Genomic DNA, 23768 nt, shown 5'->3' with positions numbered 1-23768 from the left:
GAGCTTTAGTGCAGTAAAACTCAGGCAAAACGAAAATAAGTACAAAATGAAATGAAACTATAATATAAAGCCAGTAATCACAAATTGATCCAAGGAATGCATTCTTCAAAGCATCAAATTTCTATGACCCTAACAAGCATCATACAAGAAGAAAAGAATCTCAGCCCAAAAAAGAAAATTCTATCAACATCAACAGAGAAAAAGGAGAAAGATAAAAATCCCCATAACTCAATTCATTGGTGCCATAAAAAAATCAAAGGAAGGTTCACAAACCATTATTTCCAAAAATATTCAATACTTCCTTACAGAAAAAGGTACAAAATAAAGGATATACCATTTACCATAAATCTCTTTTTCTTTTTCTTTTTTTAAGAAAGGAAACTGCATCAACAGCTTCACCAGAAGAATGGGTTTGTGAAATTGCAAAATTAGGAGCATTATTTAAATCATAAAAATACAACTGGTTCCATAAATGGATAAAAGAATCAATCAATATCACCATAATGGTAACAAAAACAAATCTACCGAATAATGATTTCCCACATTTTGAATGTAACATTTCCAAACCTGCAACAGCCCAAAATCAAATATTTCTATAAATACAAATTGAAAAAAAAAAAAAAAAAGGAAAGGAAAGTAAACAAAACAGAAGAAACATTCACAAATATCAGTTGTGAGGATCGGACTGAGGGAGGCTGAAATGAGTGAGGGTCGGACTGAGGCGAGTGAGGATCGGACTGAGGCGACGGAGGCGAGTGAGGATCAGACGGAGGCGAGGGAGGCGACGGAGGATCAGACGGAGGCGAGGGAGGCGAGTGAAGAGGATCTGACTGAGGGAGGGAGCAGGGAGGCGAGGGAGGCTGAAGAAAATAGAAATGAGGGATTACCTGATTAGGGTTAGATTTAGGTTTATATATATATTGAGGGTATTTTTGTAATTTAGGGTACCGGGTTTTTAAACGGGGCGGGTTTCGGGTCGGGTCCGGATTTTTTTCATAAAACCCGGACCCGACCCGGACCCGCTTCGGGTTTTTTTTTTTAAACCCATACCCGACCCTATTCCTAATCGGACCGGGTAAAACCCGGCCCATTAGGGTCGGGCAGGGCCGGATACCCGCGGGTCGGGCAAAAATTGCCATCCCTACCCGTGGACATCCCTATTATAGATGTTAGAGATATATTAGTTCAATAGCATAGGTCCAAGCTCAATTCTATTTTATGTGCAAATCAAGTCTCCTGCTTGTACTATAAGTTTATTAACTATATATGATTAGTGTGTGCGTAATATATATATACCTATGTTGGGTTCATTCACTACAAAATATTAACCTATAGCAAAGTTTAAAAACGCCGCTATAGTGCTAAAAAGCGCCGATATAGGCTCAATTGACCTATCCTGGTGCTTTTAATGCCAATGCTTGGTTGAAGTCGATCAAGAGCTTTGGATCGACTACGAGTGATTGGGTCGACATAATCATCAGCACTGGAAGCATCAACTACTGATTTTCGAACATTCTTGCTAGAGGCCATTGAAGTTGGTAGCAAAATAATGTCGAATTTCTTTTGAAGGAGAAAGAGATGAGAGGCAAAGATGTCCCACTGGGCGTGCCAGAATATGTAGACGACTAAATTTCTAGTTCGAAATAAATCAAACAAGTAAAATAGTTGCACAAATGCGAATTTGTATTGAATATGTGTGGTACAATTCTCTTTGATTACAAAAGAGTGATCCTTTGATTCGATCTCCTTGCAAGACTTATTGATTTGGATTTGTGGTAATGTGATTGTGACTTGAACACAAAATATCCTTCAATTTGGTTGAGAGATGGATCGAAGATTGCTGAAACGAAATTACAATGAATCTCCGGCTATGAGCTTGTTAGAAATCCTTTATTCTTCACGTTCTTCGTGTGTTATTCGTCTTCGAAGGTTTATGGTGGAAGTTCTTCGGGGTTTTAGGAGCTTGGATCCGTAGAGCTTCACTAATTTGTGATTTGTTGATGTTTTCGGACACTTTAGGCTTGATTTCTGCAAACTTTTGGATCTAGGCGGATGATTTGGATGATTTTCCTCCGAATGTTCTTCGTATTCGAAGTTGAAGTTCTTGAAGTTCTTGGAGGCTTTAGAGCTTGGTTCCGGCAGAGCTTCTGGACTTTTGAGTGCTTCAGATGGCTTGGTGTCCTCCTAAATGTCTCAGGAAGGTTTCTATTTATAGGAGTTTTGAGGTGGATGAGCGACACATGGCGGAGTCTGATTGGTGACACATGTCACAATCTGATTGGTTCGCTTATGTCATCGCTTACACGTGTGAGGTTGCTTAGGTCATTGCTTACACGTGCGAGGCTGCTTATGTCATCGCTTGCACGTGCGAGGTTGCTTATGTCATCGCTTGCACGAGCTGATGCATAATTGGTTCTTGCATGACACTTGGTAAATTTCTGTTGGCTTTTGAATAGTAATAGTAAAACCTAGCAGCAACATGTGGTGTTTTGTAATTGGCTGCATTTTGTAGACTTGGTAGTATGACGTGTCAGCTTGTGATCGGTTGGGAATTTTCCTTCTTTACAGGATGGAATGACATTAGATACAAAAACAGGGTATATTTAAAATCTAAAGACACTTGACATCAAATAATAGGACAGCTAGACCAACACTTGTCATAAATTTTGAGTTCAATTAGAATCTAATTGAATTCTCTCTCAACTTCAACTTTAATATAAGCATCTTGCATTTAATTCAAAATAGTACTAATTAAATGATCAAACATTAGACTATGGATTACCATAAAAATAAAAAGATAAATAAATAATCTAGAAAGAAAAAAACAAAACAAAAAGGGAAGAAAAATAGGAGCCTCAAACCTTTACTCCTAATTGAAACCTAGAAATTAATAGTAGACTACATACCAATGTAAAATAAGACTTCAGTGTTACAACCGAACCTTGGAATATGAATGTACCATAGCACACCAGTCTTTACATTGCAGGAAAGAAAATTTGCATTTTGCCTCAATAGTATTTCACCAAGTTCGCATAGCCCTATAACTTCAACCAATAAATTAGAGTGCATCCCAAATAAAACTGGGGCTATTAGATCAATTTTGTGTTCTTTGATCCATTCTTTCTTTTCATATTCCTTCATTAATTCTTTCTTTGATTCATTCTTTCTTTGTAAAAGCAACAGTTAATTAGGAGGTAATTACTAATTAGAGGTTTCTCCACACAAAAAACACAATTGGATGGTTCACATACTAAGGAAAACTGCAAAATGTAAATTCTATCTTACTGCAATTTTTTCTCTGTGGAAGGCAGTGGAACGCAATTTCATGAGAAGAAATTGGTGGCAGAAACCAAGAGAACATCTAAAAGAAATGAGGCAAGTTTTTTGTTCCTGCTTTGATAACTTTCATATTTTCATACACCAATGAACGTAAGTTGTTACCTTATGGAAAATTGGGATGAAACAGGTAGAATTTGTCAATCTAAATGTCAATGTAGTGGATTCCCAAAATAAACAAAGGAATCAAAATAAAAAGTGAATGTTAGTGAATTTAACCATGTATCAACGCTTTTCTCCAAAAAAAACCTTGTATCAATATAACCGCTTTATGAGGTGTTTTAGATGTATCCTTGATGATGAGATGATCACTATATGTTGAAGAAAAGCAAAAGGCAAGTAGTGGCGAAGCTAGAGGGGGACAAGGGGCCATAAACCCAACTTTTTGATGTTCCTATCAACAGTGCTATTAGATTTTAAAATTATCTTAAATTCTCTCTCATTTTACTTATTGGCCCCCTAGATTTTAAGGAAAAAATAGTACTGGTTTTACTTAGGACTTTCTCTTCCCTTAAATCCATTTGGGCCTCCTCAAATTTTAAAAAATAAATGATATATCCTAATATTTTCACAACATTTTTACAACAAATTTTAAGTGACAAGTTGTTATTGGTAATTATTATTGGGCAAAAAAGTAATCTTAGTGTAGGTTCAAATTTGAACCAATAACAACTTACTATCTATGATTTGTTGTGAAAATATAAAAATGTTGTGGANAATTTGACCAATAACAACTTACTATCTATGATTTGTTGTGAAAATATAAAAATGTTGTGGATGTAACACCTCTCATTTTAAAATTGTTGCGACAATTTTTTAGAAAAAAAAAAAAAAAAAAAAAAGTGATAAGGGAACCCAAAAAAAATCCAGCCCATTCATTGCCATAGCCCATCCAAATTTGATAATATAAAAAATTAAAAAATTAAAAAAAAAAAACAAACAAACAAACAAATCTCAAATCAGCAATATTATCCACCAAAAAGAAAAACTTTTTGTAAATGAGATCTGGTATAAAAATTCAAATATTTGCTTTTATGAAAAAGCTGATCATATTTGTTTAGGATAAAATTTAGCTACAAAATTAGTTGTACCTAAGACTATAATCTTAATCAATAAAATAAACATTATTACATATTTGAAATCTAACTGTATAACTATGTCATTAATAAATTATTTAAATTGCAATTTTTTGTAATTTAAAATTATACATAAAATATAAGCTTGTAGATCATATAATAAATAATATCCATTAGACAAAATTTGACATGTATATTGAGAGCGTAAAGAACACACAATTCAATTGTTAGATTTTCAAAATATAATAATTTTATTTTATTGAGTAAGTTATAACCTTAGGCTACAACTAATTTTGTAACTAAACTTTGTCCATATATTTATATCTTTACGCTGCCACCGTCAGTCTCCACCTGAATTGTCTATTTGCCTCCAAAACTTGCTGGCCTACCACTCCAATCGCTACCTAAGCCATAGCGAAACTCCACTTTTCACTTCTAGGTTCCAGTCTTACTCATTGTGCAGAGATATTTCACCATTTGTGTTTATGCTTTTGAATTTGAGTCTTCTACAACTTTCTATATGTCTTGCTGTGCTTTACAACTTGCATATGTTAAAATATTATATTATTTTATACTGTTTTGAGTCTTTTGACACTTGACAGCCGTGTATGTGTTTTGTGTTAATTGGGTATATGTTTTTGGGTTTGTGTTTCATCTTCCACCTTGACTAGGGATCTTTATCATCATTAACCGTAAGTTTTTCTTATTCATTTTAACGACATTTGTACCTGATTCTCCCCTAAAAAAGTATGCAGGCAATCTGTCCAAATATCTAGTGCTAATTATGCACATCCCTTAGGTTAGAATTAACCATAGGCTTAAAATATAAATATTTGACTTTTTAATCAATCAAAAGATCTCATAGCCGTAATTGAAAGTCCAAAAACATCGTGAAAACTTAGAAACATTCACTTGTCTAGTTTTAAACATATCCACACTAGAGGCATACTCCCATTTGTTCTATCTACAAGCACAAATCCCATGCATGGCACATACAAAAATTCAACATGAACAAAATTCATGACACACAAAATTGTGCACGAACAAAAATTCTTGTACATTCAAGGATAGGACAATTCAATCAAAGCCTACCCTTAAAAATAACAATTAAATGAAATTTTGGACCCAAAGCCCACCTTCCCCAAAGATAAAAATACAGAAGTTCAACATAAACGAAATTCAAAACACACAAAATTGTGCATAAACAAAATTTCTATGCAGACAAAAATTTCTGCACATTCAAAGATAAGATACTCCAATCAAAGCCTACCCTTAAAAATAACAATCAAACAAAATTTTGATCCCAAAGCCCACATTTCCAAAGATAACTCTTAACAAAAATTTGCATCATATATGCCTAACTTCAAAACAAACCTATTTTCAAGAAGGATTAATTCTTAGGCCCAAAAGCCCAGAGTTTTTCCAAACAATCAAATCTTGGCCTAAGGACCCATTCTCTTAACCATATAAGTATTACTAGGCTCCAAGACTCAAAAAGTTTCACAAAAAAAGAAAACCTTGGGCCTAAGAGCCCAATGACCTTTTTCAAATAATATATTCTATCAAAGATTGGTCCAAAAATTCCAAAAACATTTTTCAAGTGATAGGTCCTTTTTGAAATTAAGGCTTGAAAGCCCAAAATCATTCACAAATAAAGAAGTCCTTCAAATTTTCAAATCTAAAAACTCGAAGTTTTATAAAATATCAAAATTTTCCGAATTAGGCCAAAAGCCCAAAAGTATTTCCAAAAAATGCCCTAAAGGCAAGATTTTCAAAAATACCCCACAACCAAATTTTGAGAGAAAGTCATATCCCTTTCACAATCATACAATTTCAACTGCCTCAATTTCAAAATTCCTCACAATCATATCAAGTGCCATCACGAGCCATACAAAGGTTTTTAAAAGAAAACCTCCGAGCTTGGTTATTTCATTTCAAAATGATATAGAGAAAATACCTTAAATCATCATAAAATCTCATTCTCACTTTCAATTCATATCACACTCATTTTCAGAAATCTGTCTCCAAAATTCATTTACTTCAAGAGGTAAAATTTACCTTCAGTGGTTATAAAACCTCATTCACACTTTCAATCTCAACTTCAAGTCGACCTTACTTATATGAAATTCAATCACCATCATTTCACCCATTACACCTTCTACCAAGATCATACACCACCATGCCTATGGTGCTTGTAAAAGAATCAAAAAGTCAATTTTTTTAACATGTCAAAACATGTGAAATAAGATAACATTAAATAGGACACAAATAAGCAAAAGCTGAACTTCAAATATAGAAATTTGTTTAGATATCAAACACTCAAAATGAATGACAAAGAAAAAATTAACTTACACCACAAGTATATATGCACTCAATGACTTTTTATATTTCAATATTTTTCTTTAATTTATATTTTTACTTAAGATATTTAATCAATTTAAACATATCACGTTTACTTTTCATATATTATTTTAAAAATCCTAAAGTGATAGGATAAAATTAGTAACCATCTTTATATATAACATTTTATAAAAACTTGATAAACATAAATATAAATATAAACATATACATATACATTAAATTTTTATAGGCTAAATTAAAATTATACCCTTTAAACTGCCCAAAATTCAATTCATTTTTGTAACTTTGATTTTGTTCAATTTAATCCTTTAACTTTTAATTTTATTCAATTTTGTTAGATGATCACCATTAAGCAACTAAGATGTTTTTTTTAAAAACAAAAAACAAAAAACAAAAGCAAATATTACACTATAAAAATTCATAAAATTAATTAATTTATTTTTTTAAATATAAGAAAATTTTTACATGGTGTTGATATCCTATTTTTTGTGTCTCTAGTTGGTGCATTTTCCAAATACAAAAGAAGTTGGGAAAGGTATGTTAAGCATTGTCATTGGAATATCAAGGACGGCAATCCCACTCTTTATAATAGAGGGGACGCTAAGGAAGTCCAAATATGTTTGCATGCTCATTTATGATTTATCCATGACACTAAGGCCCTCTTCAATTACCTACTTATTCTCATTTTGTACAGGATGCAAAAATTTACATGATCGAGACAATCCATTTCTTTTTGAAAAAGAGAAAGATGTTACAAGCCCGAAAAGGGGCAAAACTATTTTTAAAAAAAAAGGATGAGAGAGAGAGAGAGAGAGAGAGAGAGAGAGAGAGAGAGAGAACATGAATAAGCAAAATATGATCTTCAAATTTAGAAAAATTTATAAAATAAAAATAAATAAATGTCCTAATTCTTGGCCTAAGGGCCTATTCTTTTAACTATTTAAATATTGGGCTTTAAGACTCATTTGTTTTTCATAAAACAGGAAAATCTTGGGCCCAAGAACCCAAACACCATTTTCAAGTAATATATGACCTTCAAATAGAGAAATTTGTCTAAAATCCAAACACTCAAAACAAATGGTTAAGAAAAACTTAACATATACACCTCAAGTATATATGTGACTAATGGATTTTAATTTTCAATATTAATTTTAAATTTTTACGTTTTTTATCATGCTTAATTAATTCTATCATGTTTACTTTTCACATACCATTTATTAATCTTAAAAGGGATACAGTTTAGAAAATGAACAACCATTTGCTTTGAATACAATATTGAATAAAACGTTCAGAAACATAAACGTAAACATATACATATACATATACATTAACATTTTATAGGCTTAATTAAAATTACACACACTAAATTTTCCTAAAATTCAATTCAATTCAATTCTATCACTTTAATTTTGTTCAATTATCCAATGTATTTTTTTTTTTTGTTATTTTTTTATTTTAACACTGAAGATTCATAAATTTAATAAAACTATTTTTTGAAATAATTTAAAAATATAAGAAAAGATATTTAAATGTAGAATTTTATAAAAATATTTTAGATATTTTTTAATAAAAAATTCAATACCAATTTAAAACTCCAATGACAAAATTGTATCCCAATTCAAAAATCCATCCACGGACTTTTTGAAACTTGCAAAGATTGTAAATAATCTTGAATTCCAACAATCAAAAAGTTGATAAATTGTATTGATTGCAACTAGAATCATAGATTCTGATTGATGAACCATAATTTTAACAAAATAGTTGGTAGATCGTACTTGAGAATGGAGCTTAACTGAAAATGCAATTAATATGGTTAGGTATGGGACATTAAACATGATTAGACATCCTATGGAAGTATGGGTCAAACTCAAAATCAAACCTAAAACAATAGTTAATAAGGATCAAGAAAATTCATTTTCCATTCATTTTTCTATCAGTTTTGTCTCAATGCATTGTTGTTAAATCATACTAGGTTGAACATAATTTACCCTTTTTTATTTGGTTACCATGCATCTTTTTAGTATATTCAGCTTTCAATAACAACACTGAAGTTTATTTTGGTTTACAAATGTATATGAAAAAGTAAACATTATATGTTAGAAATAATCAAGTATCCTATGAAAAAAAAAACCATCACAAAAAATTTAAATACATCTAACGAAAAAACAAATACAAGGGTTTTAAACTATTGACTATTTAAACTTATATACTTGAATGTATGAATTTTAAATTACACTCTATAAATGGAAACTTATATGGGTAATATTTAAAATAAATAAAATTAGCAACTCACACTTTATTATTTGTAAATCTCTATTGAATTTAGAACATAAGTTATAACATAAATATATATTTAAACATAATCATGAGTTTTTAATATATAAAAGTAGGCTTTATACACAAGTGAGGAGGTTCACAAATCATATAATTACAATTTAAAAAAAAAAAATTATTCCAATAAACAATTAATGAGTTACTAATTATGTTATCCAAAAAACTGAAGAGAAGATATCAAAACATATAAAATACTCTTATGATTACCACTAATACTTGGAGTATGAATTTAAATTATACTTCACAAATGGAAAGTTATATGGATAAATTTAAATAGATATATAAAGTAGCAACTCACTTTACTATTTGTGAATCTCTATTAAATTTAGAACATAATTTCTAACGTTAAAATATATTTAGGTATAACATTTAAATAAATTTTATGATGTTCGATACCTATCAGAGATTAAAGACAAAATATATTATGTTTGTACATGTTGTTGTTGCATATATGAGTAAAATATTTAGATAGTTTTGGAAATATGTTTGCATATGTGATGATTAGAGGTGAAAATTATTGTTGCATATATGATGATTATAGATGAAGGTGGTGCCATTGCCATGACAATTAAGCTAACAAGAACCTCTTGTTTATATCATAAAAATAATTTCAAGACAAAGATATGGTTATTATTTACCCTATAATTATTTGTCGGCATAAAGCTAAATGTAGTACTAAAAAAAATACTCATGCGACTTGGTTGGCGTAACATGTAGGAGTATATTAACAATGACATGTGCCTTTTGGCAAAAATGCTATGTGGAAAACACTTGTCACATTGCATGGAAGATGGAATAGTTAATTCCTACCAATGACCACCCCTCCCTTGTTTTGCGGGGGTAGATTTTGGGCTGGAAAAAACTTCCCTCCATGCCTACTAAATAAGGCTTTGGCGAGAAGAAGAAGACAGCCAAACACATCAAAGAGAAAAAGAGAACTTCTTCAAGGCAACATGTCTTCTTTTTTTCTTTTTCTTTTTTGAGATAAAAGATAGAAATTTTATTTGATAAAATATGCAAAGAGTACATAAGAACCCTACAAACAAAATAGGGGAACCTAAACCTTTGAACCTCTGCTAACAGCAAAACAATTATGCAGAAAAACAAACTATTTCTACATAGACCACACCATTACATTAGAATATTACATAGACAAACAGGGGTATTTAACCCTCTGCTAACTGCTAACAGCAGAACAATAATGCAGAATTATGCAGAAAGCAACTTCTGCAGAATTCAAAAACAATACATAGAAACCTATAAAACAAGCAAAGGAGTCGGACAACTATAACAACATTACCAGACCTATACTGCAGAAGCAACAAATATGCAGAAAAACAAAACAGTTTCTGCAGAAACAAAAAATTATGCAGAAAAGTAACACTATGCAGAAACACATCAGATATGCAGAAACTATCAGATCACATTCAATTGCTTGGTTGAGCAACTACCAAATGTTGATACTCTTGCAAAAAACCAAGTGCTCCATCAAGAATAGACTTGGGTTGAATTTGGATACGTTCAAAATAATATTTATTTTGAGCATTCCAAATTGCCCAAGCTATCACCGCCCCTCGTTCCGGCTCCTGTTGAGAAAGTTTGTCCATCAACCACCTAAAAAGTATGAATATATCTTGAGCATCATTTGAACATTTTTGAAGCTTCCCTCTGCAAAGTGACCATAATTTTTGTGCAAAAGGACATTCCCAAAGCAATTGGGCAACGGACTCTAGTGTTGGCAAAAGAATTCACATCTTGGATCAATGTCAATCTTTCGGCGATACAAATTATCCCGAGTCAGCAAAACATTTGAATATGCCATCTATACAAACATTCTTACTTTAGGCAGTACATTTAAGCTCCACAACTTTCTCCAAATTTTACGTTCTGCCATCAAACTAGAGTGCTCAACTCGTTGTTACTATCCCATACGAAGTGCGACCTAATATGTTGTTTTAACAAAGAAACTTTGAGACCTGTTTTCCTTCCAAACCAGTTTATCTCATAAGGACAGCCTTGACAGTGGCATCTGCAGAATTTCCACGCGTGTCTTATGAGCAAAAAGATCAAACACCTTGTCCTATCCCATTGTCCAACGGCTTCATGAATCAAGTCCTTCACCAACAAATTAGGCTAAACTTCTCCCAAAATTGGTTCATGTGTCAACCATTTATGATTTGAAACATTAATATATCTTCCATCCCCAACCTGCCACTTCGAACCTTCCTTAATTAGATCCCTAGCTGCCAGAAGACTTCTCCACACATTGTTCGAAACCCACACATTACAAGAATAAATTCATCAACCAAGAATTTATTTTTGTCAAATAAATAATTGGCAGCCACAGTGAAAGATGGTATGCCAAATTGGCTAGGTTTTTAAGAGTTGCACTTGATGCAATCTATGGCCGTATTAAAGAAAACATGGCCATATTAGATGAACATGAAGAAGAAGAAGAAGAAGAAGAGGTCAAGTGCAAGTGCAAGTGCAAGTGAAATTAAATTAAAGAAAAAGTGGCCATTTGGAACCTGCCTAAAGATTCAAGTTCAACTTTGTGGATCATCTTGACCCAAATGAAGTTTTTGAAAGAAATCGAGAACGTTAATCATTCCAAAATTATATGAACGTAATGAGATACTATGGAAAGAATTTCATGAGATATGTCAATGTCTTCATGAAATTTCACTAAAGGTTCAAACTCAAGAATTAAAATTCAGGGGGCATGAAGTGTCCCTTGATTTTAATCTTAAGAAGTGTAATTTTGAAAGGCAAAAAATTGCCAATGAATCAATGGATCAAAACGGTCCATTAGATTCGATGTTCTTATTCGAAGATAGGGAATATGAAAAACTATTGATGTCAAACCAAGTTTATATCAATTTTCATATCTTTGAAAATTGACATCCATCTTGAGTATTTGGATCTCATGATCTAAAAACTTTTTCAGAGTAGTTGATCATGTTCAAAGATTATGATGACTCGATTGTTGAAACAAATTCTAACCATTTAAATGGCCATATGAGCCATTTGTTTTAAAATTCGGTCACACCACAAGTTCTAGTCTTATCAAACCAAGTTTATATCAATTTTCATATCTTTGAAAATTGACATCCATCTTGAGTATTTGGATCTCATGATCTAAAAACTTTTTCAGAGTAGTTGATCATGTTCAAAGATTATGATGACTCGATTGTTGAAACAAATTCTAACCATTTAAATGGCCATATGAGCCATTTGTTTTAAAATTCGGTCACACCACAAGTTCTAGTCTTATTCAATTTGGTCTCAATATTGAGACCAATCTATTTCGACGTCAAGACCAATATGGGTATGCAGTGTGTGGTTCCACTGGTTAAGAATATAATAAATGACATTGGTCTTGAATTTAAAGACACCAAATAGTTTTTAGTATAAGTGAGTTTGAAGTCCAAATCTCTTATTCGACAACTGATAGGTCAAGAATGTATTAACCCATTTGGTAAATTAAATCAATTAATTATTTAAGTTAATTAATTAGATTCAATTATATGTAATACACGAGGTAGTACAAACAAATCATCAATTAAACTAAATGCAGCAGAAATTAAATTTTACACAGGTGATTTGTTTACGAATGGAGAAAACCACCGAGGCAAAACCCTACTGGGTGAATTTAAGGTCACCACCCCCAAGAATCTACTATTATCAAAACAAGCGGTTACAAGTAAAATGAATACTAGTACCTAATACCAACCATTTAAATGGCCATATGAGCCATTTGTTTTAAAATTCGGTCACACCACAAGTTCTAGTCTTATTCAATTTGGTCTCAATATTGAGACCAATCTATTTCGACGTCAAAACCAATATGGGTATGCAGTGTGTGGTTCCACTGGTTAAGAATATAATAAATGACATTGGTCTTGAATTTAAAGACCCCAAATAGTTTTTAGTATAAGTGAGCTTGAAGTCCAAATCTCTTATTCGACAACTGATAGGTCAAGAATGTATTGACCCATTTGGTAAATTAAATCAATTAATTATTTAAGTTAATTAATTAGATTAAATTATATGCAATACACGAGGTAGTACAAACAAATCATCAATTAAACTAAATGCAGCAGAAATTAAATTTAACACAGGTGATTTGTTTACAAATGGAGAAAACCACCGAGGCAAAACCCTACTGGGTGAATTTAAGGTCACCACTCCTAAGAATCTACTATTATCAAAATAAGCAGTTACAAGTAAAATGAATACTAGTACCTAATACCAATCAACAGTTGAACCCTTACCTCAATACATAATTGGACTTGTAATGTAGAGGCAATCTCTCCTTTCAATGCACAGTTCCCAGTACATAACTAACCAATCAATGCACGGATCTAAGTATGTGACTAACACACCAACTTGAGAAAGATGTTGGTTACAAAGTTTTTCAGTTCATCCATACGATGAAGATCAAGAAGCTCCTTAGTTACAAAACCCTTATCGTAAAGACGCAGCAGCTTCTACAAGAGAAAGATAGACTAGAGCAAATTGTCTCCGGTCCCTATTTAAGTGAATAATCACTTTGCATCAAGTTGCATCACCTTAGACGACCTTTAAAATAATCCTTATATATGTCTAGGGTTGTGAGAAAAGAAACCCTATACAAATATCTTGAATATGCACGAAAAACAAATCTAAAAATTTGAATTTCGTAATTCTCGATAGATACAGCTTTTGTCGAGAGTTGTCAAGAATTAAACATTAAACCTTGATAGATTTATCTATCGAGGTATCTATCAAACTTTAATGAACACCACTTTTTCACTTGTTTTCTTAGATAAATTTACATGACTTTAATACTAGACTTGAAGTCTTGTTCCTTAAAGTACTAAACTCATCCTAGATCTACCCAATTATAAGTAAAGTGCATTTTGTCAAATGATTAGCCAATTTACAATGACATATGTTCTAACAAGTTCCACATATGTCCTAACAACAACAATAAAATTTATCAATTGAGCTAACTAGAACTCACAACAATAGAATTTTCAAATAATGTTATGTGACTTTTTAGTTGAATGTTACATTCTAAAAATTTATTATTGTTTTATATATTTGTAACGCTTTCAAATAATTTTTACCATGTATATATGACAAATAAACAGTATGTTAGAATTCATCAAGTCATCCACAAAAAGAAAAAACTATATATCAAAAAGAAAAATTTTAAATAGAAAATAAAAAATATTTAAGTACACACATAACAAATGTATTATGTCGATTCTTTTATTCCTAAGTTTTAGAGTAGGCTCTAAACTTGTTTTAAATCTTGAAGATACATTTGGTTTCATCTTAGTGTGATACTTTTTTACTTGTACTTTTATTGATTGAGGTTTAGAGTTGGGTTAGTATTATTTATAATGTATTCAAACATAGAAAGTTGAGTATACCTTAGTTGTAAAAACAAAACTTTATTTGTTTTTATACTTGATGAGAGAGGATTAGGCCAGTCATATTCATTTTGGTAGGGATTGGGACTTTTCATCATTGAGACTAGGGATTTTTAATAAATCAGTACAAAATAGAGTGTCCACAATCCACACTAGCCAAAAGAGTAATATCACTAACTACTTAAAAAATAAAAATTAAAAATATATTAAAAAAATAAAATAAAATAAAATAAAAAAGAAGAAGAAGAAGAAGAAGAAGACGATACACGAGAAAGTTAATGAAAGAAGGTCATTGGGATTCTATTTTAATTGTTGTTGGTTGCGGAGAACTTCAAAGAAAGGGAGAAATGATATGAAAACAATGCAAGAGAGAAAAAATCCAAACATGAGAGAGAACTCATTGATGAGAAAAAGACAGCATCAACATCGGCAGCAATGACAACTCTACTAAAACTAGAAAGTAGAAATGAGTTTGTGCTTGTTTGGATAGAAGCTTAGGTATAATAGGATTTGTTGGATAAAAATTACAATTTAATCCTTATAAAATTTTTAATTACACATTTTTCTTTTTTAAAATTTAAATGTAGGTTTATATTTTCTTTTTTTAAAAAATGATATTTAATTTTATGGGTTAAATGAGATCGTGTCAAAGAAGACTTTTTTTTTTTTTTGAGAAGGTGTCAAAGAAGACTTTGACTCAAATAATTAATTACGATAATTCAAGTTGATTATGGGTTAAGAAAGTCAACCTACAATTAATCAATTTCTTCTTCAAAGCAAGACCATGAATGGCACGACCAGTGGCAACTGGCAAGGCCACAAAATTTGGCTTCGACATGATCACTAATGGCATTGTCTAATTCTCTCTCTCTCTCTCTCCCTCCGAGACCCTAAGTTTGTCTCATCTTCTCAATTGGTTTGCAATAATTGGTTTTGTTTTTATTTTTTGTCCACGTTGTGCATGTCACATTACTCTCTCTCTCTCTCTCTCTCTCTCTCTCTCTCTCTCTCTCTCTCTCTCCCTACTACTTAAAAAATAAAAATTAAAAAAATTAAAAATATATAAAAAAAAATAAAATAAAATAAAATAAAAAAGAAGAAGAAGAAGAAGAAGAAGAAGACGATACACGAGAAAGTTAATGAAAGAAGGTCATTGGGATTCTATTTTAATTGTTGTTGGTTGCGGAGAACTTCAAAGAAAGGGAGAAATGATATGAAAACAATGCAAGAGAGAAAAAATCCAAACATGAGAGAGAACTCATTGATGAGAAAAAGACAGCATCAACATCGGCAGCAATGACAACTCTACTATAACTAGAAAGTAGAAATGAGTTTGTGCTTGTTTGGATAGAAGCTTAGGTATAATAGGATTTGTTGGATCAAAATTACAATTTAATCCTTATAAAATTTTTAATTACACATTTTTCTTTTTTTAAAATTTAAATGTAGGTTTATATTTTTTTTTTTAAATGATATTTAATTTTATGGGTTAAATGAGATCGTGTCAAAGAAGACTTTTTTTTTTTTTTTTTGAGAAGGTGTCAAAAAAGACTTTGACTCAAATAATTAATTACGATAATTCAAGTTGATTATGGGTTAAGAATGTCAACCTACAATTAATCAATTTCTTATTCAAAGCAAGACCATGAATGGCACGACCAGTGGCAACTGGCAAGGCCACAAAATTTGGCTTCGACATGATCACTAATGGCATTCTCTCTCTCTCCGAGACCCTAAGTTTGTCTCATCTTCTCAATTGGTTTGCAATAATTGGCTTTGTTTTTATTTTTTGTCCACGTTGTGCATGTCACATTACTAGAAAATTAGTTTATTAAACGATACACTAATATAAATAACTATTTGACACATGTATGAAGTTTAGGTATTAATGCTAAAAAAAAAAAAATTCAAGCGGTGTTAGTGCCACTATCCCTAAACTTGAGAGTTGTTTTAGGACATTCTTTCCAAAAAAAATTTTTCCTAAGAAACACACACACACACACACAAGAAGAGATAATGAGACTTTAGTGCAAAAGTACACTAGAAGCTAATTTTTTTTATAAAAAAATTCCCAAAATCATTTAACAAATTATCGAAAAAAAGAAAAAAAAGGTAGACCTGGACACAGAATCACGATTTCCAAACGCATCTCGGTCGAGAAAAGAAATGAGTTGTGATGTGGGGTAAAGTATTTGAAAAAATGGACAGTCAAACGTGGGGATAAGAGAGATTGTGAATAAAAAAAAAAAAAAATAGTAGGGACATTTTAGTAAAAGAGCAGTTGTAACGGCTACTTGGTTGATTACCGTTGGATGGTACACGTGGAGAAAAACAGCACGCTCCCTTGCCCTGAGAAAAGTCTTCCCACAGTGGCATCACCTACAGCATTAGCACTGATCATTTTTTTGCTTTTCCCCTTGCTTTCCACTCTCTCACTGAAGACTGAAGAGTAGAGACTATGAACATCTTCAAGAAGAAAACCTCGCCCAAAGGTCCACTTTTTTCTCTATCTAACTATTTTAGCTTCAATTTTTTTTCTTTTTCTTTTTCTTTTGGGTGTGTTTGGTTCCCAAGAAATTGTTGCAAAAAGAAACGAAGTTCAAAAAAAAAAAAAAAAAAAATCGAAATTTGGGTTTTTTAGGACAGGAAATTTCTAAGCTTTCTCGGCAAGATATTGACAATTTTCGGTTAAATTTTCATGTATAACGTTTTTTTAAAAGTGGGTTTGTGTTCTGTTTCTAACAGATGCTCTGCGAACGAGCAAGAGAGAAATGGCTGTTGCCACAAGAGGTATGTATGTATGTAATGAACGTTTTTCTTTCCCTTTTACTAATTTTACTGAGAAAAATGAAATCTTTTTTTTCTTTTTCCATTCAATGCACAGAATCCATAAAGTCCATTCTTTGTATCTATCTTTATTATTATGCTGATTTTGGCAATGATAGTGCGTTTGGATTTAGCTTTTGCAGAAATTTTATTTGTTGATTTGCTCAAATTTTGTTAAAGTATAGTCGTACCCAGAAAAAATCCAGTTTTTAAAAGCTATACATAAGCAAATTTGCTAAACGGCTAAAAGAAAATCTGTTTCCAAACAGACATTTAGTTAGTTAGGGGGGCTCAATTAGCATCTACTATTACCTAGGAATGAGCTATATCTCTAATTTTTCGCATCTATAATGGGTTACAGAGGTGAGAGGAAGTATGCTTTTTTCTTTTCTTTTTTTGATCGGAGAAAGTATGATTTTTGATAGGGTTAAAATGGAGTAGCTAGTTGAATCTGATTAACTGAAGAGGATACATTAAGCCAACCCCAATTTAATTCAGATTAAAGTTTAGTTGAGTAAGTGCTCCATGCCCATAGTGCCAATTTGTAAAAGCTTAAATAGAACAGCTTCCATATACTAAGGAAAACTGTAACATGTAAAGTTCTATCTTACTGCAACCATTACTTGATGCTGCACCATTCTTTTGTGTAGGTATTGAACGGGAGATTTCGTCTCTTCAGATGGAGGTATGGAATTTTTCATGGGTACTTTTTCCTTTTAAAAAATCTTCGCTTATATTTCTTTCTTTAATTGTTGTTCTGTGGAATGCAATTTCAGGAGAAGAAATTGGTGGCAGAAATCAAGAAAACAGCTAAAACTGGAAATGAGGCAAGTTTTTTGTTCCTGCTTTAATAATTTTCACATTTTCATATACCATAGAGTGTAAGCTGTTACCTTATGGTAAATTGACGGCTGAAACAGCTAGGATTTGTCAATCTAAATGTGACTGTTAGTGAATTGAACATTGTATCAATATGATACCTCTTTCTGAAGTGTTTTAAATGTATCCTTGATTATCGCTTTATGTTGAAGTAAAGTTATATTTCTTTCTTTAATTGTTGTTCTGTGGAATGCAATTTCAGGAGAAGAAATTGGTGGCAGAAATCAAGAAAACAGCTAAAACTGGAAATGAGGCAAGTTTTTTGTTCCTGCTTTAATAATTTTCACATTTTCATATACCATAGAGTGTAAGCTGTTACCTTATGGTAAATTGACGGCTGAAACAGCTAGGATTTGTCAATCTAAATGTGACTGTTAGTGAATTGAACATTGTATCAATATGATACCTCTTTCTGAAGTGTTTTAAATGTATCCTTGATTATCGCTTTATGTTGAAGTAAAGGATCATAAAGACAAGGGTGCATGCATTAGATGAGCTTTTTTGTTCTGGTTTTGAGACATGAAAAAATTGCATGCTCTATAGGAGAGAACCTGAGAAAAAATGACATAACTAATGATAGAACAGAACTCTAAGGAATTCCTATATTATGAGTTATGACTGATTCCCACGCGGTTCATTGTAGGTCAATCTCATGTACATTAGGTGATAAAATGTTACAACCCCACTAGTAGATCCAACATATCTAAAATTGTCACTCTTTGGTATCTCTTAATGATTGAATCCTATAACTCCATCTGAATTGCTACTTTTACTTACATTCCATTTACTTTATCTTGATCATCAATGAGTCTTACAACCCCTTCATTTTTACTGCTACTTTTACTTACATTTCATGTACTCTAAATGCTACCTAGCTGAAAGCTTTTAGGATATAAAGACTCAAAATTCCCTAACTTGACATTAGTTCCATACCTAGTTTCATCAACTAAAAATGTATGATATGGAAAAAGTGTATACCAAGGGGACTTTATCTTGAATTGATGTAGTGTGCTCATCCATCACTAGTGTAAAGAGATATGGATTTTGTGCTGATTCCTGATGCAAACCTATGATAGGAAGCTTACTTGTGATGCCTCCTCCACTAGTTCTCATAATAGTTACAAACTTGTTATACATATTGAGAATTTCATCAAGTCCCAACATTTTTTCCGTTTTCATTGTCAACACATATTTTACCTCAATCAGCCTAATTCTTTCAACAAACTCACAGTTTTGACCTTAATCAGGTTACACAATTCACTCCAGTCTTTATGTCACTTCCACTAAAATTTTTATTAAACTAATTTTTCCATTTCTCAACACGTAATTTTATGTTATGGTCTTCATTTTACCAGTTTTTTTTATATATATCCTCAACATGTGTTTTACCTCAACCATCCAGGCTGCCACCAGAATCTTAGCTCGTCAGCTCGTTCGGCTACGTCAACAGATAACTAATTTACAAGGGAGTCGTGCCCAAATCAGAGGCGTTGCAACTCATACACAGGTCACTATTTTTCCTGGAAAAACCTTGTGTTTAAAATGATAGGAATTTGTACACTTTCTTTCATTTTGCTAAACATTGATCTCTGTTTCTGCAGGCACTGTATGCCAGCACTTCAATTTCTACTGGAATGAAGGGTGCAACTAAAGCAATGGTGGCAATGAACAAGGTACTTGTCAAAGGTCATCATACGTAGGAGATATATCATTCATCAAAATTGATATTTCCATGGTTTGCTGTCCACTGTCCAGTCAAGCTTCTATTATGTATAGACAAGTATATGAAATGATCCGCAGAAAGAGATTTGTTCAGTCTGAATAATTTATTCAGTTATACTTCTTTGGCATAGACACTTATAAACTGAAACCCAGTGTAGTACTCAACACCTGAATATGTTTGCTATGAGGAGGTTGCTTTGTCTAGCATCTAGTGTTAATGTTAAAAGGCCAACTTGAGGTATTTTTTGTTTATATTTTGGGAGTAATATCATCACTTTCTGCTTCTCTTTTTCAGCAAATGGCACCAGCAAAACAAGCTAAGGTGATTAAAGAATTTCAGATGCAGTCAGCACAAATGGACATGACGGTAACACTCATTTATTTATTTCTTTCTTTCTTTTTTCCCCACTTTCCTTTGAATGAATAACAAAAGATGGTAGTGATACTTTCAGCTTTTTCAGAAGATTCTTTATAGTTTCACCATTTTACTTCTTGCCCCAGTTCTTGTCTTAAGCCATCAAATTAGTGTCCCCAGACACAAAGGAAAGCATTATGTGCTGCAGCTTAAGTTGTGGGTTGGTTGAATTTTTTACGCAGTTCATACTGCACAAGAGGATTCCTACCCATTTTCTCTGCAAAAAAAGCTTTACATATGGTCATTGAATTGAGTTTTGAGAACATCATTGGAGAGCATTTTTTCTTCCCTAGTTGGTATTGTGCTTTCATTCTATAATGCAGGTGGTTATAATATATGCTTTTCATGTTCTATTATCCATTTTCCAGATAGAGATGATGTCAGAGTCTATTGATGAAACTTTAGATAAAGATGAGGCTGAGGAGGAAACAGAGGAGCTGACTAACCAGGTGCAATTGACAGCCTGAATTTTTTTCTTCTTATTGGGGCCATTGCATTCCCTTCCCCCTTGTGTATCTAATTTTATGGTTTTTCTGCAGGTGCTTGATGAGATTGGTGTGGGTATTGCATCCCAGGTTGGTTGCTTTGAGATCTTGAATTACCTTGCATGTTCTTTTTTCTTTGTTCTGATCAATGTAATCTTAACAACTGTTTGGTTCTGGTATGAATTAACAGTTATCTTCAGCTCCAAAAGGCCGGATTGCATCAAGGAATGTTGAAAATGTTGCTACTAGGTATGCATGTGTGAATAAATAAATAAATGAATAAATGTTTGAACGTTGATTCACTGCCAAAGATATGTTACTGTGTGATTGCTTATATCATCAAATTTCAGTGTTTGAATGACAAAATTTTGAGTTTTAAAATACTGTTATGAGGATATCTTAGATGGACTGGTTGAGTGGCTCAAGTGGCTTGAAGAATCAAGACTGTTTTTGAGGACTTGAGTCATTTGATTTTGGGGGAGAGACAGTGGTTGGGTTGTGGTTGGAGCCTTGGAGGATATGATTGACAAGTTATGGAAATTATTGAGGTTTTGTATAGGGTTCAATAAAGTTGAACTTTATTGAACCCTATACAGCCCCATTTTCCTGTATAGTTTGGGGAAGGTATGGTACTTTGACAAATAGTTGTGAAAATTGCAACTTTGTTTTTTACCAAAAGAAACTTAAGATCCATCAACATAGATGGAATAATCGAGTCATGGGTTGGTGGAAGCTGGTTTGTCTCTTATACTATATGTTTACATTGATTTATATTAGTCTTTTTATTTATTTATTTATTTTTTATTTTTTTGTGGACAATGTATTTAGGATTAAAATTCATCCTTTAATCCTAACTCATCTATATCTTCTATATGCAGGCCCCCCGAATCTCTTGATGTTGAGAATCTTGAGAAGAGGTTAGCCTCTCTTCGACGCATCTGATCTTGGAAAGCGCTGTGATATTCTTGGTGACATTAGAGTAAATAAAAACATGCCAGACGATTCATATATATGTATTTTAGCCTTTTTATTTTTGTTTTTTGGTTGGGATCTAAGAGAACTGATCAATGACTTTTCAATGCTAAACAATTATAAGACGTACCTCTTCTCCTTTATAAGACGTACCTCTTCACCTCTCCATCAAATTGTAGTTTGAGAAACGATTCTTAAGAATGGCCATCTGTTCTTGAGGTGTGGTATGAGTAGGGGGCACTCTCCTTGCTTGAAACGTAGATCAAAAAGACGAAAAGACTTGGATCAGTGCCTTGAGAAATATAGTAAGAAGAGGAGGGACTTGAGGAGGACGAGGGGGTGAGGACTTAAGCTTGGAAATGAACCAGATGAACAAATTTGGGCTTGAGGATGTAGAGAGATAGAAACACAACAAGTGAGCCTTGTGAAAGTGAAGATGAAGCAACAACGAGTACTGTCACGTGGCATGGGGTCGATAAGTCCAAACCAAAGACCCCCTTTTTCATTTAGCAAAAAAATAGCGAGTACTATTGTTTCTTGTACCACCTTATCCAAAAAAAACAACTTCCATTAAATTCTAGAGTAAATCAGGTTGAATTAAGAGCAAAATCAATGTTTGGTTCCAAACATATTTGGAGCTATAGATTTTCCAACTCATTGCATAGCGATCTATTTGTGTATTATTTAAACAAGTTATAAATCATAACTCATTAGAAAAGCCATGTGAATAAAACTACACCTAGATGGTCTTCCTAATTGCTATATCATCTTTGGAGCCAAAACTTTTTTAGTAGAGGAATGTGTGTTATTTGACAAGAAGCACACACGGCATGTGCCACCATCCTGTCATAATGAATATTGAAGAGGCACAATAAAGAGGCTAAGACATTAATTAAAGGGTGGTATTTATTAATACAGTCAACTATCCTAATTCCAAGTAAGCATTCTTCATATTATCCAAGAATAAGCTAATCAAATGATCAAATACTTACTGAAATCAAACTTTAAGTTCACGCTTTCTCCCAAGTTCCCAACTGATATTAGACTCCGATGGCAATGGAAGAGGTTTGGCATAGCCGAAGACACAACCCTCTCTTTCCTCCAACTGTCCAGTTGAGCTCTTAAAAAGATGGGCTATTATGGACCAGCCAAGCTTTTAGCTTAAGGGATGCAATTGCTTTCCTCCAACTGTCCAGTTGAGCTCTTAAAAAGATGGGCTATTATGGACCAGCCAAGCTTATAGCTTAAGGGATGCAATTGGGAAATCAAATATAGACATTTGAGTTTTGGGTATTCTTGGTTTTTTGAAAGGGAATCAAAAGAGGAAAATCTATATTAATGTGATGAAACAATCTTCTGAATCTCTCTCCCCCCCCCCCCCCCCCCCCAAGCATCCATCATGTACGCTATTTAGGTTTTGAATAAAGAGGAAAGGGAGGAGGGAGAGGGATTTTACAAGAGTTGGACGTACTTCCACAGTCATGACGCTGGTTCTCTCTTTCGTGCTCGGCCATCTCCTACGTTGTCACAAATTCTATTATCTTCCTGAAGCCAGTGTCCCTCTTCTACTCAGTCAGGGTTCAATTTCTCACCTGTATGCACTCAGTACCTTTAACTTGGATGTGTGTGAGTGCACACGCACGATGCCTCCTACTGATAGCTTAATCAAACCCCGAACCATGCACAAAACTCATAAAACAATACTACAATGGACTTCACCTGTATGCACTCAGTACCTTTAACTTGGATGTGTGTGAGTGCACACACATGATGCCTCGTACTGACAGCTTAATCAAACCCCGAACCATGCACAAAACTCATGAAACAATACTACAATAGACTTCTCCTAAAATAGCAGGGCCAAAGTAAACTTGGGGCCGAATTGTCTCTTTAGTGATGTGACCTCATGAACAGCAAGCTCTAGCCCAAATTGTTCAGACTC

The 23768-nt window shown here is 32.8% G+C and overlaps 1 protein-coding gene across 2 annotated transcripts; it reads left to right on the top strand.

Moving 5' to 3' along the window:
- The first annotated feature begins 16886 nt into the window (after nucleotides 1-16886).
- On the top strand, nucleotides 16887-21972 carry LOC112000648 (vacuolar protein sorting-associated protein 2 homolog 2). 2 transcript variants are annotated; one of them, XM_065765553.1, is made up of 11 exons: nucleotides 16887-17019; nucleotides 17273-17317; nucleotides 18004-18038; nucleotides 18435-18485; nucleotides 19635-19739; nucleotides 19834-19905; nucleotides 20250-20321; nucleotides 20738-20818; nucleotides 20909-20944; nucleotides 21045-21103; nucleotides 21733-21972. In XM_065765553.1, exons 1-11 carry the CDS (start codon nucleotides 16986-16988, stop codon nucleotides 21794-21796), a joined length of 654 nt encoding a protein of 217 aa, XP_065621625.1. In that variant the 5' UTR covers nucleotides 16887-16985; the 3' UTR covers nucleotides 21797-21972. The 2 variants fall into 2 exon arrangements, with proteins under 2 accessions (XP_065621625.1, XP_023888568.2); XM_024032800.2 differs by lacking the exon at nucleotides 18435-18485 and adding an exon at nucleotides 18130-18180 and having other exon boundaries at nucleotides 21733-21919.
- The last annotated feature ends 1796 nt before the right edge of the window (nucleotides 21973-23768 follow it).

The sequence above is a fragment of the Quercus suber genome, unplaced genomic scaffold (assembly GCF_002906115.3).
Source record: "Quercus suber isolate HL8 unplaced genomic scaffold, Cork oak 2.0 scaffold_637, whole genome shotgun sequence".
Taxonomy (NCBI): domain Eukaryota; kingdom Viridiplantae; phylum Streptophyta; class Magnoliopsida; order Fagales; family Fagaceae; genus Quercus; species Quercus suber.
The sequence above is the reverse complement of the archived record's forward strand: the minus strand, read 5'-3'. Positions and strand labels throughout refer to the sequence as shown.

Excerpts from the sequence above, each read along its gene's own strand:
- LOC112000648 (XM_065765553.1), top strand. The coding sequence starts at position 16,986 with ATGAACATCTTCAAGAAGAAAACCTCGCCCAAAG. Across the intron at positions 20,322-20,737 it reads CAGCACAAATGGACATGACG|ATAGAGATGATGTCAGAGTC; the intron begins GTAACACTCATT and ends TCCATTTTCCAG. Across the intron at positions 21,104-21,732 it reads GTTGAAAATGTTGCTACTAG|GCCCCCCGAATCTCTTGATG; the intron begins GTATGCATGTGT and ends TTCTATATGCAG.